This window comes from Ammospiza nelsoni, chromosome 5 (genome assembly GCF_027579445.1).
Source record: "Ammospiza nelsoni isolate bAmmNel1 chromosome 5, bAmmNel1.pri, whole genome shotgun sequence".
NCBI classification, from domain to species: Eukaryota; Metazoa; Chordata; class Aves; order Passeriformes; family Passerellidae; genus Ammospiza; species Ammospiza nelsoni.
In genome coordinates this window covers 24399688-24417143 of record NC_080637.1, presented here as the reverse complement: position 1 = coordinate 24417143, position 17456 = coordinate 24399688, and the positions used below count along the sequence as shown (strand labels likewise).

At 40.4% G+C, this 17456-nt stretch overlaps 1 protein-coding gene across 1 annotated transcript in view; it reads left to right on the top strand.

The window, feature by feature from the left end:
• The first annotated feature begins 435 nt into the window (after positions 1 to 435).
• The window catches only part of CFTR (CF transmembrane conductance regulator), an 87701-nt gene continuing 70680 nt past the window's right edge, over positions 436 to 17456 (top strand). The window contains exons 1-3 of the mRNA XM_059472683.1: positions 436 to 549; positions 12932 to 13042; positions 16036 to 16147. Coding sequence (XP_059328666.1) covers positions 497 to 549; positions 12932 to 13042; positions 16036 to 16147 — 276 coding nt within the window. The 5' untranslated portion in view covers positions 436 to 496. The remainder of the gene's footprint in view (positions 550 to 12931; positions 13043 to 16035; positions 16148 to 17456) is intronic.

Here is a 17456-nt window from a genome sequence, read left to right as displayed (position 1 = left end):
TGTCCTCGCTGCGCTGTCCCCGCTGCCCCGGACAGAGGGCAGAAGGCCCATCGGGAGGGGTGCTTTCCCCACCTCGGCACTTGGTCAGAAGAGGGGATTCTTGCTTGAGAGAGGCTGGGGACCGGGGTGGGGTGGCTCGGGAAGCTGAGTCGGCAGGTGGAGGTAACGGGCTGGGCGGGAGCCCTCGGGGAGCCGGGGAGGAGAGGGTGCGGGGGGAGAGCGGGGCGCGCCCGGTGCGCGGTGCCGGGCGCGGCGGGGAGGCGGGGGAGGAGCGGCGGCGGCAGAGCACGGGCTGGGGCCCCAGCCCGCCCGCCTTTGAACCGGGGCAAAGCAGAGGCGGGGAGAGGGGCCGGGGCAGGAGGCGGACGGTGACATCAGAGCGGCCGGGCGGATAAGGTGGGAGAGCCGCAGGAGCGGAGTGGGCGAGCGAGGCGTCAGCGATTAGCGGCTGCCTCCGGTTCCCCGCTCACCGCATCTCACCGCGCCTCACCTCACCATGCAGAGGTCTCCCCTGGAGAAGGCGAACATCTTCTCCAAACTTTTCTTCAGGTGGGAGCCCCGGTGCGGCGGGACGCGTGCGGGCGCGGGCAGCGGGCCGGGCTGGGCAGCGGCTGGCGGGGAGCTCAGGGGGCTCCGCGCCCCCCGCCCAGCCCTGCCCAGCCCAGCCCAGAGGGGAACCGGGCACCGGGAGCCCGTGAGCTCTGGAATGGTCTGCGGGGAAAGCGGTGGGAGTCTCGCCGGTTGATGAGATCACTCTTTTTTGTTGTTGTTGCTGGGGTTTTAGCACCGGGAATGGGCTCCGTCAGGTGTCATAAACCTGTACTGGACTCGAACAGATGAATTTATGACATAATTTGAGCAACCTTTGGTAGTTGCTCAACTAGTTAATCTGTTATTTCATGTAAACTTTGAGAACACGGTGGGGTAGTAGGGAGCAGAGGGGAAATTCTCTCAGAACAAGGATTCCTTCTGTTTGGCTCTTTGATTGTTTAGCATTTGCTCAACGTGCAAGTGCAATATATGATCTTACTGGAATCAATTCCTTGCAAGCCTTGAAAATGTTCTCTTACAAACTAACTCCCTAGTGCCTTTTCTTTCTAAAAACTTCAAATAAAAGGAGAAGGAGCCAATACCGGTGCCTGGGCAGAATGTACTTTGTAAGACAATATGGAAGCTGAATACGTCTTATGTGACATCGCTAGAAATGACACTGTGAACTGGAAAGAACAAATAATCTTTTTGGCATTGGCCCACACAGCTCTGGTTTTGCCAGAGTACTGGTTCCCCCTTTTGTTACTGGAGGGTCTCTTGCATGGCAAGGAAGGGTGGGAGGAAATCATGTGTAAGATGTGAACATGATGACTAAAGTGAGAGCACATGGTGTAAAACTATAACATTGTCATGAGGTCTCTGCCTGAAAAACTGAGGGCTTTTAGCTCACTTTTAAATGCTTTTGGGATAGCTTTCAGCAGGTTGGTCTGTATGTTTTTAAAAGTTTCTTAATGGGACTCTGTATGAGTCACTGTTTGCCTGTCTCTCCCCCTTTGGCTCATTTTAGCCAGATATGATAGAGAGGAATAATCCCAAATATAATCTGTTCCTAAAGTTTTACAAACATCCAGGTAAACGTAGTGATCCTACACATTTTCTCTAAAGGTGCTGCAGTGGGAAAGAAGCCTTGCTTGCTGCCAAATACTGTTAGAACCAGAGATATGCATGGCCGGGATGTAAGCCATTATCAATTCTCCATAAATGATGCTTCAGTCAGTGCTGCTGTGAAGTGTAAGACAGAAATCTGTAGAAAATAAGTATGTATCTTAATTTAGTAGCTTGAGGGGGCCATTTGCTGTATTTATTTTTTTTTTATTTATAAACTTCTATAACTTTATCACCCTAGAATCTAGGTTGTTAAAGGTGTGAAGGAAAAAACTCAATAAGATAAAGCGAAAGACATGTCTAATTTCTACCATAGTGAAAGTTTCCATGTTTGAAACCAGTTGCAGTTCATGCTTATTAAGTACATAATTAACCATGCTGAGGCCTGAACTCATCGTTTAAATCACAGTCTTTAAGTCAATTGAATGTTGGTTTAATCATGTTTAGGATGCATGATGCATTATACTGTACCAGCTTTTGGTCAGGTGACTGTAACCAAAGTGATAATAATAAAATATGTGAAGTTAAGGAGTAAATGATGAATATAAACTAGAGCAAAGAAATGGAAAAAAGATGTATGGAGAGAGAGTGCTTTTTTCAATGATAATGAGATAGATGCTGTCAAGTACAACACAGTACATGTTTCAGTGAAGTAACTTTTAGCAGAGTCTACAATGCATGTATGTGTGAAGTACCAATCTGAATATAATGTGATAAGTTGAAGATCATGTTAGCACATGTGATGTTAAAATATTAGCTATGATTATTCAGGGAATCTTGCTGATAAATATATTACTATTTAATATTGTACAAGCTGTTATCAGCTATAGGCGTGTAAACATATTGGCAAGGTTTTATTGCTTCATAATCTATCCTGTTTGGGTAGGAGGGACAGGTTTAACATGTGTTAAGTCAGAATAAATTCAGCTCATAACTGAATAGTTTATACATATTTTAGTATTGATTGGACCTTTTTTCTTGATTCTTAATGCAAAAAAGTGAGAAGAAAATGTCTTGCTATACAAAGAGTAGTATCTTAAAGAAAGTGTTATCTTTTTGTTGTATTAGTGATAGTGATACTACTGGGGCAAAAAAAATTTGCTAGAAGGGGTCATGATAGTAAGTATTTAAAATCAGAAATTGACTTTCACCCTAAATTTTAAATAGTTTTGGTTTAAAAACTGAGCTCTAGTGATTAAGAAACAAATGTGAAAACAAGTGGTTTGAGATCTTCCATTAGGGGGACACTTAGAAAACAGAGAACACTAGATACTGAGAGTTTGGGGTTTCAGGGATTCTTTTGTGTTTTGTTGCATTTTCCTTATGATGTTTTCAGAGCTGATCTCTTTTGTTCCCTACCTCATGCAAAACATTCTTTTTGTTTGTTTGCAACTTTTGACCTTGCTTAAAGAAAACAGAGTTTTATGCAGAAGTAGCCAGATCATCATATGCTTAGCTTCAAATTCACTGTGAAGGCTCACTTTTGTCTTTATAGCCATTACTTATTTTCTTCTGGAGTTTTGGGGTTATTCAGGGTCAAGGCCATACCTTTTGTCACAAATAATATCAGACTACTTTACAATCACCTAGTTTTTATTGAAAATTAACTGAGATCAGGAAGTCTTGTTAATTAATCATTTTTTATCTGAGAACTGGCGCACAGAGTTATTGCTGGAGTTTCAGAAATGGCTGCAACTGTGAGACAACTCTGATTTTATTACTGTTCTTTTACAAACAACTTTAGACGTAAAAATACAAGTTCTCAAAAAGTAATCCTTGTGCTTGTATCCAACTCTTTAAACACATACTTTTGCTTTGGTACCTATCAAACATGACAACACTTGGCAAGACCTAGTACTTTAGTACCTGATTCATTATTAAATCCAAATGAGAAATACAGACTAACCCAGCTTTTGTGTCAAGTCTTCTCATGGATTCAGTCAATAAGATCTGCTCTGGTTGCTTTTTGCATCTGTACATTTACACAGCTGTCCAGGGATTCCTAGAACAATTTAGCCAGTACGGGATAAACGTTGGATTCATTCTTCTGCCCTGTGTGTGTTGTGAGGGCTAGGAAAAGGAATTCAATTCCCTACCTCACCTCTTCTAGGAGGCGTTAGCATTGTTTGGCAGTGAAGATGTTTTAGTTATCTATCTCTGGCTCAGCTACTTTTTAGAGCATAAATCAAGAATTGCTGTGTACTCTTCTGAATATAAAACTTCTTTTCAGGTCCTAATTCCTGGTGTGAGCTTCTTATAAAGTCTGCTAATAATCTTTAGGGTGGATACGAAAATTCAGGACTCAAGTTTTGGAAGTACTTAGCCTGTACGCTACAGTAATGTTATTCTGTCAGTCTTGTAGCTTAATTCAGTCATAATTTCAAGTTTAAGTGTGCCTTGTACAAGATAGTTTCTGGCATTTTCATGAGGATTAAATTGATTCCCTTCAGAAAAAGGAGCGAAAGCAGCCCTTTCTTGGGCAGTCCCTGCTCTATCCTTGAACAGTATATCTTAGAATACAGTGACAAGTTACTAATGATTTTCATTTTGAATTGAAAAATCTTGTGTTTTCCTTGCAAAGTTTGGCATTTAGTGTGTAAATTTTAAGTCAAAATTTGTCCTGACACTGTTTTGAATTCCCAAATGTTCCAGATTTGTATAGGAAATTTAAATGTATAGGAAGCTTAAATGCCAAACTCATGTCTATAAATTTCACTCTGGAGGGCAGGTGTTTGCAAATTGTCATAACCAATATATATTTGGACTCTCCCTTATCAATACCTGGCTATAGCACTTTGGTCATCTTTCCTCTTTGAATAAGGAGCCTCTGTGTGCAGTAGCAGGTGAAGGGCACAGTGTCATGCCTCAGTTTCTGGGGCAGCCAGCTGAGACACTGATACAGGGCAATGTTTCTGTAGTGTGTCCTTGGGGCCCTGTGTGTCACCAGCCCTGGTGAGCTGCCTTGCACTGACCCCAGGCATTGTAAATCCTGGCTGTTTGTGGTAACCAAGCACAGATGCAGCTGCAGCCCAGGTTATGGCCCTGTGAGGCTGCCTGATCATTTGTCTGCTGCCACAAGTGGTCCTTGGAGACCTGCTGGTCTGCCAGTCCTTCAGAGCTGTCTAAAACAGGAGAGTGTCAGCTTCTGCAAGTCAGGTGGCTCAAAGAAGTGCATGCAAGTTTTGGACTCCTTCTGAAAATCTGACTTCTATTGCTGCTTCCCAAGTAAAATATGAAACTTGAAGTGAACTGGAGAAAGGATGCAGAGTATCCTACACTTCAAGTAATTTCAGTCAGAGGAATACCTTTAACAATAAGGCCAAATTGTGTCCTTGGCTCAGCCTGGTACTGTGTCCTTGGTCTAATGACCAAAAAGGCAAACCTTGTGTAGCACGGGGATCTTCTCTGGCTGCTTTGTAACTCTACAGCACAGATGCCAAGATCAAGTTGCATCTGACTTCTGAAATGTGTTTAAAGTCTGTTTTCTTCCTGCAGGAAGAAGACTTACTATCTTGATACTCCAAATAAATTAGCAAGCATTTGAAATATTTGCTGACCTGTCTGTACCTTGTTATTTTCTATATTTTGATTTTATTTTGGTGAGATAGAAATAATCCATCCAAACCCTTGATTTTTGTTTTAATACTGTAGGCAATTACATGGTTAGTAGATTTATTATCTGTATTATAGAGGCTTCTAAATGCACTGACAGAAATTTGAAGTCCTCTGTACTAAGCAAAATATTTGATAAGGAAGTATGTTTTGAAGATCTTGAAGTCTAAGCAGACAGCACAAAGGATGTTAAAAAGAAGTTTCCTTACTAATACTTTAGAGAAAAAATGGGATATACAAGGATGATGGTTTGTCCTAGAAGCATGTGGTGGAGTGAGTGCAATCTGCCTGAAATCTCCTGTCCAGAATTTGATTGCACAAGGGTATTTCTGGTGTGACAAAGTTATTTCAGAATATTTCCGCAGTGAACAATTATCACCTCTTTCATCCTGAAGAATCTGAGTCTCTCAGTGTCTACATTTTTGAATATTCTAAATTGCAAAGTGGTGAGAATAGTGTGATTTATTGGAAGAGGTTTCTACCTGTTGCTGTTGTCTCGGTTTATGTTTCTTCTCTTCACCCGCCCCCCAGCTGTGCAGCATACATGTGTAGGTATACTTGTGGAGGCAGGATGGTGCCAACTTGACATCCAGGTAATAACCTGTCCTCTGAAAACATTATGTCCTCTGAAATAAGTAAATTGAAGGTGAAAATTAACTAGTATACAAGGAGACATTGAAACACTGCCAAATTTTGCCATGTGAATTTGTAGATGCAGTTCAACTGCCTTCCACAAGAGTGGGGATGTGCCTGGGTGAGACAAGCAGGAACTCAGAGGCTGTTTATGCATCAGCCCCTCTCTCAGAAGCACAAGGATCTGCATGAGCTCTTTCAGTCAGCAAGTAGCTAATCCAAGGCTGTACTGTCATGAAATTCCCCAAATTAGAAGAGAATAAGTAGGCGTTTGAGACATATTTTGAAACAGCATTGTTTTTCAAAAGCCTAAACCAGAAGCTTTTCAGTTTAAACCGGGAAGAGAAAATCCAAAGTGACAGCTGGTAAAGGTACTTGGTTTTAGGTACATTCCCATATTTTAATGTTGATATTTATCCTCTATTTTTGCCCCCAACTTTTAAAATAAGGACATGAACCTTTGTTGTATTGGAGTCATTCAAATATCTCACTTTAACTTTCACCTTAACCAATTTTAAAGTTAGCCTGTTAGTTCTGGAATGCTTTTATTTCTCTATAGGTAATAAATACAAAAAACCAAAACCACAAAGGTCCCCCAGGGTTGCTTTGCTCAAAGCCCAAGACTGTTTTGGAAATCAAAGGATAAGAGGCATTTTCCCATTAATTTGCCAGGATCATGCTAAGGAGTAGCATCAACAAATACCAGGATACAGAGAAAATGGCAAAGAGCAAGTAGTAAGAGAAGCAGCACCTAATTCAGGGTTGATTCCATATTACTGTAATGGTAATTTACATTTTGACTCTTGGTATTAAAATTAAATAAAATGTGACCCTGTTCACTTGTTTGTTTATACCTGACCACATATCAGTCATTGGGGTGGGAACAAATCATAGTTTTGGAAAGGGCCATGGCACCTGATGCGCAACTCTGTTATTTTTTTAGGAAACGTATCTTTAAAATCTGTGGCTAACACGGTGAAGTGCTAAATTGGGTGAAATATGTTGCTGTCACTTGACACATCTGGAAGATGTTAAAATTCAATTAAATCATGAATAGCACTGCTCTTCAACAGTTTTGGTGCAAACTTTCTGTTATGTTCCTTGTTCTTACAAAGGACTAGGAGAAAAGAAATATTTCTTTTATTCTTGCTGAGGGATATATAATTGAGAAAAAGAGTGAAGATGGATGAATATCTTCACCCAGTCAGTCTAACTGTAGGTGTAGGCTGAAAGAGCCTTGCAAACCTTGTTCATAACACATCATCACCACTGCTTTTTTGTTTGCTTTCTTAAAGAAATATTTGAAGCATATCTTACACTTGACTTTGGTACCTAAACAATTGACAGATTGCAATACAATTAATGTATTCTGTCCTTCCATCTTGCACAACCTATCTCCTGATGTGCTTTGTTTTCTCTCAAATATCTCCCAGTACTTCTGTAAACTGAAATATTTTGACTACCTTACTAATTGTAAATATTTAAATATTAAATATTAAAAAGTATTTCATTTCTGTTTAAGAAAGCATTTAGCTATTAGATAATAATTTGAATAAGTGTCACTTCACAAAAACTGGGCATAAAAGACAAGACTTCCCCAAGAATTGCTGTGGTATAATCCTAATTAAGATTTGCTATTGAAATCCTGGGGTTTCAGCAGAGCATTGATTATTCTTAAAATGGTGCTGCTCACAGCTAGTGGCAGAGTCAATAATATTGCAGCTAAATACTTTCCACAACAAATAACCCCTCATGGGGAAGAATTGTTTATTAGTGAAGAAACTAAAATCTTAATTTTTGTGATCTGGGGGAAAACAACTGCAACAAAAATCCAGAAATCAGTAGGGTCTGCATTTACCTTTGTTGTTGAGACCCTGCAATAATTATATTTAAATATTAAACTATATTGCATTTTTTGCTGTTGTTTACAAAGGCGGACATGCTAAAGTTAATATAATTGTCAGAATACATAACATGCTATTTCAGTAGGTTACTATTCAAACAAAATATCTGCAACCCTACTCTATTGAGGGTAATCAAGGGGCAGGAATAAGGCTGTTGTGCTCCATGGGCATGCTGGCTTGTCCCATCTGTTAGCAAGGATCACAAAAAGCTGGGGTCACCTTTTGCAGCTGCACTACAGGATGCTCAGAGAGGAGAGCTGGAGGTGCAGACACTACTGGAGAAGCAGTACTGGGTGTAGTGGAGCCACTTCCAGTATAAAATAAGCAACAACTTACAATTTGCTGCTGCTGGAGTGATGGGTATCTTTTGTGGGAGGATGGGAGTGCAGAGCCTCTGACATAATCTGGGCAGAGGGACTCTTTGGGAATGTCTGAGATCTACATGGTACCTCAGCCTTTTCTTGCAGTTGGTAAGAATTCATGGCTCTACAAATATCTCATAAAACTTGGGCTCTAAAGCATCATAATTATAGCTTGATGATGTTCCTTCTTCTCTGGCCTCTCCTCACCTCACCCTTAATTGTTAGGAAGAAGGATAAGTTAAAACCAGAGGCATTCTTCTTGCTCTCTCCATGGAATTTTAGGTGCAGTTCCCTAGAAGTTGCAGTCACTATGCTTAACTATATTTTGCACAGGTATTAATGCTCTGTAGAGGGGAGTGAAACCCTGGTGACCTCTGCACTGCTCAGTAGATGTTGCTGTGTTGTGCGCAGAGCACCTGTTGAAATGGCACCAGTCTGATCAGTGACCCTTGTAGGAAAGCTGCTCTCTTTTGCTGCTCTTGGGTAACCCAGCACCAAGACCACTGTTCTGTTAGTGTCTCAGCAAACTGTGCTTCTTGGTCTGAGGAGCCCAATGGAGCTAGGGTATTCCTGTGCTCAGGAAGAAGATCTGGGCACTTGGCTTAGCAACACAGATGCTCCTGTCTTCAGTGACATGTAAAGCAGCCTTAAGAGAGAGTCAAATCCTATTGACAAATTGTCTGTGTTAATACTCTCTGGAAAGCCAGACATCTGTCCTATTGATACAATTTGAGTGGGATGGGTCTGAACATGCAGTAGAAAGCAATAGCTGTAATAAGAAATCTGTTGCATATTGCTTAAGTAAATGACAAAGAAATGGTCATTAAAAATCTACCAAACAGTATGTTCTATACATGATACTTACATATCAATTTGATCATGTATGTTTTACTACAGGCAGTAGATAATAGAACTGGAACTTGCCTTCTTTTCTTCTTTCCTACTGTACATCCTTGAAACTTGTTCCCTGCTGGATTTCACACGTGTGTACCCATAATAACATTCCTAGTTAGTGGCAAAGCTCCCCCAGCACTACAGGTTTCTCTGTGAAAGGGTTCATTAAATGCCAGCAAGTAATCCGATGGCATTTGCTAACATAATGCTGTAAAGCCAATCTGTTTCCTTCCTTCTTGCTCTCTTCCTTTCAGAATAAATTTCTCAACAACCTCAGGAAAAACCTCAGCATTAACGCTGACAAATATTTTCCAATAAGCCAAAAAAATAGAAGAGCCATATTCATTGACAAACTCTGAGCTATGTCACCTAGTGTTATGGAAACATGGATAACTACAGATTATATTGCCAGTTAAAGAAATTCATAGTCATTTTGCATTTCAAATCTTTGCAAAGAATCTAGAACATAATGGCTATAGGAGTCTGGCAAAAAAATTGATTTTCATGAGATATTTTTCTATTTTAGGTCTTATATACTCCTTTCAATAAAACACAAACTATCTCCCACAGTTCTTGACTGCACAACTCAGAGAGCTGTTGAAAATCCACCTTGAAACAAACATCACACTCAGGCCAACTCCTCCCGTGATTACCACTCCAACCTGAAGCCGCTTGGCACAGCGCACAATTTGGCCAGATCTAGTTAGGGTGGGATTTCCAAGCAAGGCCAGGGCAGTTGGGAGATGAACCTCTCTGTGCAAGCCCTGGCAGCAGCTTGCAGAGGGAACCTGGCTGCAGACCAGGAGGGACCCAGGGCAGGAGTCAGCACTGCTCCTTTAGCTGGCTGGAGGAGTTTGTCTAGCACAGTTGCAGCTACTGTGATGAGCAATGAGATGAAGATGAGGACTGCATAAGGGTGTATCAAACTCTGAGTTTGGAGGGGAGGGTACTTTAGGGGCCATATAATTTTGATGACAGTGATAAATGCATCTGGTTAACACAGAGTTAAGCACAGAGTAAAACAAGAGACATTTCTAGAGATACAGCAGATCTGCTAAGTGTGCTACCTTCCCCAAATGATAATACAGCCACTTAGCTCTCTTTCTAACTGCAGTCACAGTTTGTTAGTTCAGGCTGTGGCAAAATGCCAGGGTAGGTGCTAACCAAAACTATAAATAAAATCAAATATGTGGAGGGAAACAGTGCAATAAAAAATGTTTTCTCAAAACATACAAAGTGAAACTGTAAAGCACTTATCTTTTGTCAGGTTGGGAATTGTTTATTGCAGGCTCAAAGCATTATTAAGGGGCTTAGGAAGGTTATTACTTAGCTACAGTGTTGTGAATTAAAGAAGTTGCCTAGGAAGTACTGTTACTTCCTTGCATTAGCTGCAGTAGTGGGTTTGTGTCCCATAACTTGTATTCATTCTGTCATTACTGAAATATCTACGTACATGGGACATCAGAGAAGCTGAGAACAGAAGTTAATGAGAGCTTCTGTTCCTCAATGACAAGGATTAGCCAGCTCTCCACAAGATGTGCACAAAGCTAATAGCAACTGGTCCTTTCTCTCTTCAGGAGCTGGTAAAATAAAAATCAATACCTTATATACCACTTGGAGTAATCATGAAGGACTTTCATGTAAGTGTTTCATGAAACTCAAAGGTTTACTTCTCATCCATTTTATCTCTGAAAAATATTGGCTCCGGTTTCCAGTAGTTGTAAAGTTTATGGATGTTTTATCATCTCCAAATGGTAAAAGAAGAGTCCAATGCCTCTCCAAAGCAGACTCTCCTAACTCCCTTCCTATAATGTACCATCAATCACTTGTTATTTATCAGCCACAGTGGTGTGAAAGACTGAGCTAGAAGTCATATGATTAATCTGAAATCATACTATAATTAAAAAAATGAAGGATACTCCTTCAATTTCTTGGAGCACATTCTCTTTGCCGTGGGTGTGATATAGCCATGCACTTGGGAAATACCTTGGTACTTTACTGAATTATGGGGATTATAGACTGGTTTCTCATGTAATTCATAACTTCACTAAAGTAAATATCAGTGTGCATGTGTGTGCACACAGTTGCACACAAATAATTTTCATCCATTGTGTTAAAGCCCTTTTGCGCTTTTGTAGTGTTCAATGATGTTCTTTTACCTTTGTATCATCTTCTTTGCACCTTCAGAGGCTGCAATTGAGGATGTGAATTACTTTGTGTGTATGACATATGTTCTTACAGGCATACAGGTCAGCATGTCCAATAGGATGTTTGCATTCTCTGAGGGACTGTGGAAAATGTTATTGCAAATATTTTGTGGTTTTTTAGGTGTTGTATACAAAAACAGTTTAAAACAAAAATTTTGAAATGATTGAGGATTTGCTGAATTTTGTCATAATCATGAACCATGTTGGGTTTTTTACAAACATTGGTTTACATATGGAAGTATGATAGCAATCAACCACAAGCTACTTAACTTGCAAGCACTTCATTTTTTTAAAGGAAATATTTTTTATTGATGACAGTAAAGCAGAAATTCAAGTAGTTTCAAAAGACACCATTAGTATTAGTATACACCACTAGTTCAAAACAGTTTTAATGTTTTAATCTAGTCCTTTGCTTTCAAAAAGATTTCTGAACAGAATCTGGTGAAAAATTTTGTATAAGTTGGTCCTTGGGGATTCATAGGCCTTTTTGGGGTGGAATTGTTTGATAAAATTAGTCATTACTTATAAAGGTTTTCTCTACAGAGTAGCCATTTGGAGTAGCCTTTTCCTGCTTTGTTTTGTCTCAGCATGCCCCATAAATTGGTATTAAAATTTTAAACATGACATTTGAAAAAACAAATGCAAAATATGCGTATATAATGGACACAATGAAGATCTTAAGAGGAGTTCTGTGCAAGATTTGTATTGCAGTGCACATTGCAGTGTAAGATGTCATAGTATCAAGGAATGACTTGTGTTGGAAGGGACCTTAAAGATTGCCAGGTTCTAAGCCCCCTACCATGGGCAGGGACATTTTCCAATAGACCAGGTTTCTCCAAGCCTCATCCAGCCTGGCTTTGATCACTGCCAGGGATGGGGCATTCCCAGCTTCTCTAGGCAACCTGTTCCAGTGTCTGGCTACCCTCCCAGTAAGAAATTTCTTCCTAATACCTGATCTAAACTTGCTCTCTTTCAGTTTAAAGCCATTCCCCCTTGTTCTGTCATTACATGGCCTTGTGAAAAGTTCCTCTCCAGCTCTCCTGGAGGCCCGCTTTGGGTACTGGAAGGCTGCTCTAAGACTTCCCTGGAGCCATCTCTTCTCCAGGTTGACCAATTTCAGTTCTCCAAACCTTTCTTCATAGGGAGAGGTGCTCCATCCTTCTAATCCTCTTCGTGGCCTCCTCTGGACTGGTTCCAGCAGGTTCCTGTCCTTCTTGTGCTGAGTACTCCAGGAGGGGTCTCCCCAGAGCAGAGCAGATAGCAATGAAACTTACATGTCCACTTTACTATAGTTCTGATTTATTATTCATCTATATGGACATAGCACATAGCATATTTGGAAATACAGTACAGAGGTTTCAATCTTCTGTTCATTTGTCTCTTGCTGACTCAGTAGGAAGTCTGGAGCATGGTCTGACCCCAAAACTTACAAAATGCTGGTGTTTCAAAATTATTCTTTTTATCTTATATTTATCAATATAATTTTGTAAATGTAAGGCAGGGCTGCACTACATTGTGTCTTATATGTGTGTGTATGTGAATGCATGTGCACTTAAACATATTTGGATGCTGTGGAGAAAATATTCAGGGTGAGACAAAGCAACTCCAGAATTAATGCTAGAGTATTTTTAATTCTTTTTTTTTTTTTTCAATATTTGCTTAGATGGACAAACCCAATTTTGAAAAAGGGTTACAGACGACGGTTGGAGCTCTCAGATATTTATCAAATCCCTTCTGCAGACTCTGCTGATAATCTTTCTGAAAAACTGGAAAGGTAAGAAAGGTTAATTAAATAAAATTGTTTCAGGAATAACAATGCAATTTTCATTACAAAGCTTTTGGATGAAATGTTTAAATAGTGTCGGGTACAAGCTGATTGCATACAGTTGTACTTTGGACATGACTGTGATCTCTGGTCCAGATGTACAACCTAGATGGTCTAAATGTACAGGTACCTGTGATATCTGCCATTGATCACAGAATCACAGAATATGCTGAGTTAGAATCTTGTGCTGTGACCACTTCTCTGGGGAACCTGTTCCATTGACCAACCATCCTCTGGGTGAAGAACCTTTTCCTAATATCCAACCTAAATCTCCCCTGACAGAACTTCAGGCCATTCCCTCTGGTCCTGTCACTGGTCACCACAGGGAAGAGATCAGTGCCTGCCCCTCCTCTTCCCCTCATGAGGAAGCTGTAACTGCAATGAGGTCTCCCCTAAGTCTCCTCCAGGCTGAACAGACCAAGGGACCTCAGCCTCTCCTCACACGGCTTCCCCTCAAGGCCCTTCACCATCTTCATTGCCCTCCTTTATATCTTTCTTATATTGTAGCACCCCAAACTGCCCACAATATTCCAAGTGAGGCTGCAGGAGTGCAGAGCAGGACAATCCCCTCCTTTGCCCAGTTGATGATGCTGTGCCTGATGCACCCCAGGACAGAGTTGGCCCTCCTGGCTGGATAGGCCAGGGCACTGCTGACTCAGTTAAACTTGCCATTGACCAGGACCCCCAGGCCCCTTTCTGTGGTGTTGTTTTCCAGTATCCCATTCCCCAGTCTGTCTGTACATCCAGAGCTGCCCCATCCCAGGTGCAGAATCTGGCACTTTCCAGTGTTGAACTTCATATGGTTGTTGATTGCCCTGCTCTCTGTGTTGTCAGGGCCTCTCTGCAGGGCCTCCCTACCCTTGAAGGAGTCAACAGCTCCTCCCAGTTTTGTATTGTCTGTGAGCTTGCTCAGTACCCTCTCCTGTACAATGTCCAAGTCATGTGAGGATGTTGAAGGGCACAGGGCCAACCAAGGATGGAGCCCTGTGGAGCCCCACTAGTAACAGGTCACCAGTCTGATGTCACCCCATCATTCACTGTAACCCTTTGTGCTGACTCATGAGCCAGTTGCTCACCCATCACATAAAGTGTTTATCCAGCTGAGTGCTGGACATTTTGAACAGAAGGATCCTGTGACAGACAGTATCAAATCTGTGCTGAAATCCAAAGGGATTACATCAATTGGCTTCCCTTGGTCAGCTGGGTGGGGTTACCTTGTCATGAAAGGAAATCAGGTTTCCACTCCTGAAGCTATGCTAGCTGTAACCAGTCTTTCAGGTGTTTTTCAATACTTTCCAGAATAATCTTCTCCATAACTTTGTTGGGCACTGAAGTGAGACTGACAGGCCTGTATTTTCTGGGGTCCTCCTTCTTGCTTTTCTTGAAAACAGGGCCAGTGTTTTCTGGTCAGCTAGGACTGCTCCAGATTCCAAGACTGCTAAAAAATTGAGAGAGATTTTGCTGACATCAGCCAGGTCTTTGAGGATTCTTGAATGAATCCCATTAGGCACCATAGATTTGTAGGGATCCAGCAGGAGCAACAGATCCTGCACAATTTCAGCAAGGCTAGACTCAGAGTATCAATGTTGGTTCACTGAAAAGGGAGACAGCAGAAATACTGTTCTTTCTTCCCAAAATAACCTTGTAGAACCTTGGTTTATTTTTTCTTCAATGAAATAACATTCTTAATTTCCTTTGATACCACTCTTGACAGACTAATTGTTTCTGCAGAAATCATACTCTGACTTACCTCATTTAGGTTTCCATTCTTGTTTACCCAATTTCAGTGGGTCCTAATTTAGAAATTGTGCTGCACTTGTGACTAACTCTTACAACAGAGGTGCTTAAGCCCATTCCTTCTTGTCCAACTGACGTTGTAGCTTTCACTATGTTCCAGGGCAGCTTACATCTGCACTGTTGTCCCAATCCAATCAATTTTAATTGCAGTGTGGCGTAAGTATTCCAACCTATGGGAGATAAAATAGAGGGTAAAATGGAACTGATAAAGCAGCCTGATATCTTAGGCCTGATCAAGCAGAAACCATGGGAGAGACAGACAGAGATAACTGCTCCCTGGGGTAGAAGTGACCAAGAGACATGTTATGAAACTTTGTCATGATTACCAGGTAACTGATGTCCTGAAGAGTATGTAACCAATGGGAAATTGTTACCAAAAATAGAATCCTATATAAGTACCCTACTATAAAACCATTTATAAATGCTTTGTATTCTCAACAAAAATCAGCTTCTGATCCAGTTCAGTTGTCCCTGTCTCTCCATGACCAATATCAACCAGTGGAATTTATAGAGAATGTTGGTATGCTAAATGTGTTCTGATAGTTTATAAATGAAATATTCTGTTTATCAAATATTCTGTTGAAAATTTGATAATATAATTAGTTGAGGATATCCTCTGGAGTGTTTTAATCTGTGAATTGAATTTTGACAAAACAAATGTTCTCTGCATACAGCATTGCTTCTGGTCTACAATTTATTATTGAAAAGAAAGCTACTGTCCCAGCAGCAAGGTTTAAAATAGTGCTGTGCAATAGAAAAGTCACATTTTTGATGCTTTGTTGGTGTGTTTTTGCAGATTGGAAAAGCTCCAAAATGTTTATTTGCCTATTATTGTACTCTGGTTTTAAGTACAGCAGGTTTCTTTAAAACATACAATGCGACCTTTTCATGAAGTAATTCCCTGCAGGGTGATGTATGACCGAGTATTTAAAACTACCAAATATGTGGCTGAACTGGGTTTGAACTTGTATTGATTTATCAAGTCCATGAAGGCCATATTCTTGGAGTTTCTGCAAAGCTTTCTTTCCTTAGCCACCTTAGCTAAATCTCCTTGGATATATTTGAATGAATTGAAGTATGTCACAGCCATAGACTCAGGTATTTGCTCATGCAACTTAATAGTTCTGGTTTTGGTTTCTTTTCAGAGAATGGGACAGAGAGTTAGCAACTTCAGAGAAGAAACCCAAACTCCTCAATGCTCTGCGACGATGCTTTTTCTGGAAATTTACGTTCTATGGAATAATTTTATATTTAGCGGTAAGAATTGTTCTCCACTTCAGTAAGCTTTTAGTGTTCCTTACATAGATCCAAGTTTTAGGGACTGCTAAATTAATAGAGTATTGTGAATAGCTACATAGTTTTCTTCTGTGAATTGCTTACAAAGGTGATAAATACAGAGATGTATTTTCATTTAAAAAGGAATTTTCTGATAATATCTTAATATAATAAAAAGATACATAATAGTTTTAAAATGTCTCTAGTGTTTCTAGTGCTGTTAGTGCTCCCAAGTGTGTGATCAGGAGCTTGATGTGAAAGCCTGAACTGATTATGTTTATCACCTTTCCAACATGTTAGGTAGGATTACCTTGACTTACCAAATGCCACCTCTTTGTTTGACAATCCTATCACTGGGGTTAAGAACTGTGAAAATAATTTATTGCTAATGGTATTTCACTAGGTATGTGTAGCCAGACTGTAAATCTGAAAATTGCTGTTAAGCAATATGCAGGTTAAATATGCGTTGCGGACAAATTTCTGTGACTTAGTAGTAAAAAAGAGAGTGTATCACCTCTGTAAGGAGGGGCAAGCAATCTGTGACTAAAAGGATTTTTGAATCTTATTCTTTGGTTCATATTTTTAAAATTTCTTTAAGAAATCACAGATATGTGCAATTAAACATGTCATAAATGAACCTGCACCTTCCACAATGAACATGGAAAGATTAAATCTTAGTTTAAATTCTTGATTGCATTACCATTAGTGTTCATTTTATTTAAAGCAACTTCATTTTATTGAAAGAGGAATTGTAAAAAAACCAAATTGCTCCTAAAGCTGCTGGTGTTCTTTGCAGGCCTTGCTCAAGGAAATTAATGGGAGCTTTGCCATAAATTTGAAAGGGGACAGGATGTTGTGCCGTACTGGCATAGGTGTAACCAAGTTGTGTGTTCTTTTGAACTTCATTTTCCTTTCAGCTCTTTGCTTGTCTAATCTCTGAGCCACTTTCATGGCATCTTTCTTGGACTGAAGTTTAAAGTGTGCTGACATCCCTGCTGTTTGTGGAGTTGTCCTTTCAGCTGGCATCACAGCTTTGCTCTCATTAAGTCTAGCCTTTTTTCCAGATCTCCCTTGTCCCTGATGCACTGTAGGTAATGATGTTATTGCAGGGTGGACACTTGTGCTCTGGCCCCCTAGAGTAATACATCTCCCCCTCATAAATAGTGTTATGTTAGGCATGTTGGGTTACTTCACTTAATGTATCTGCTCTCCTGCTGTTTGAGATGGTTTCCGTCCTTCACCCTGTTCAGAATATGAGTCTTACAATATAAAGAAAAGGTGTTATGGTGGT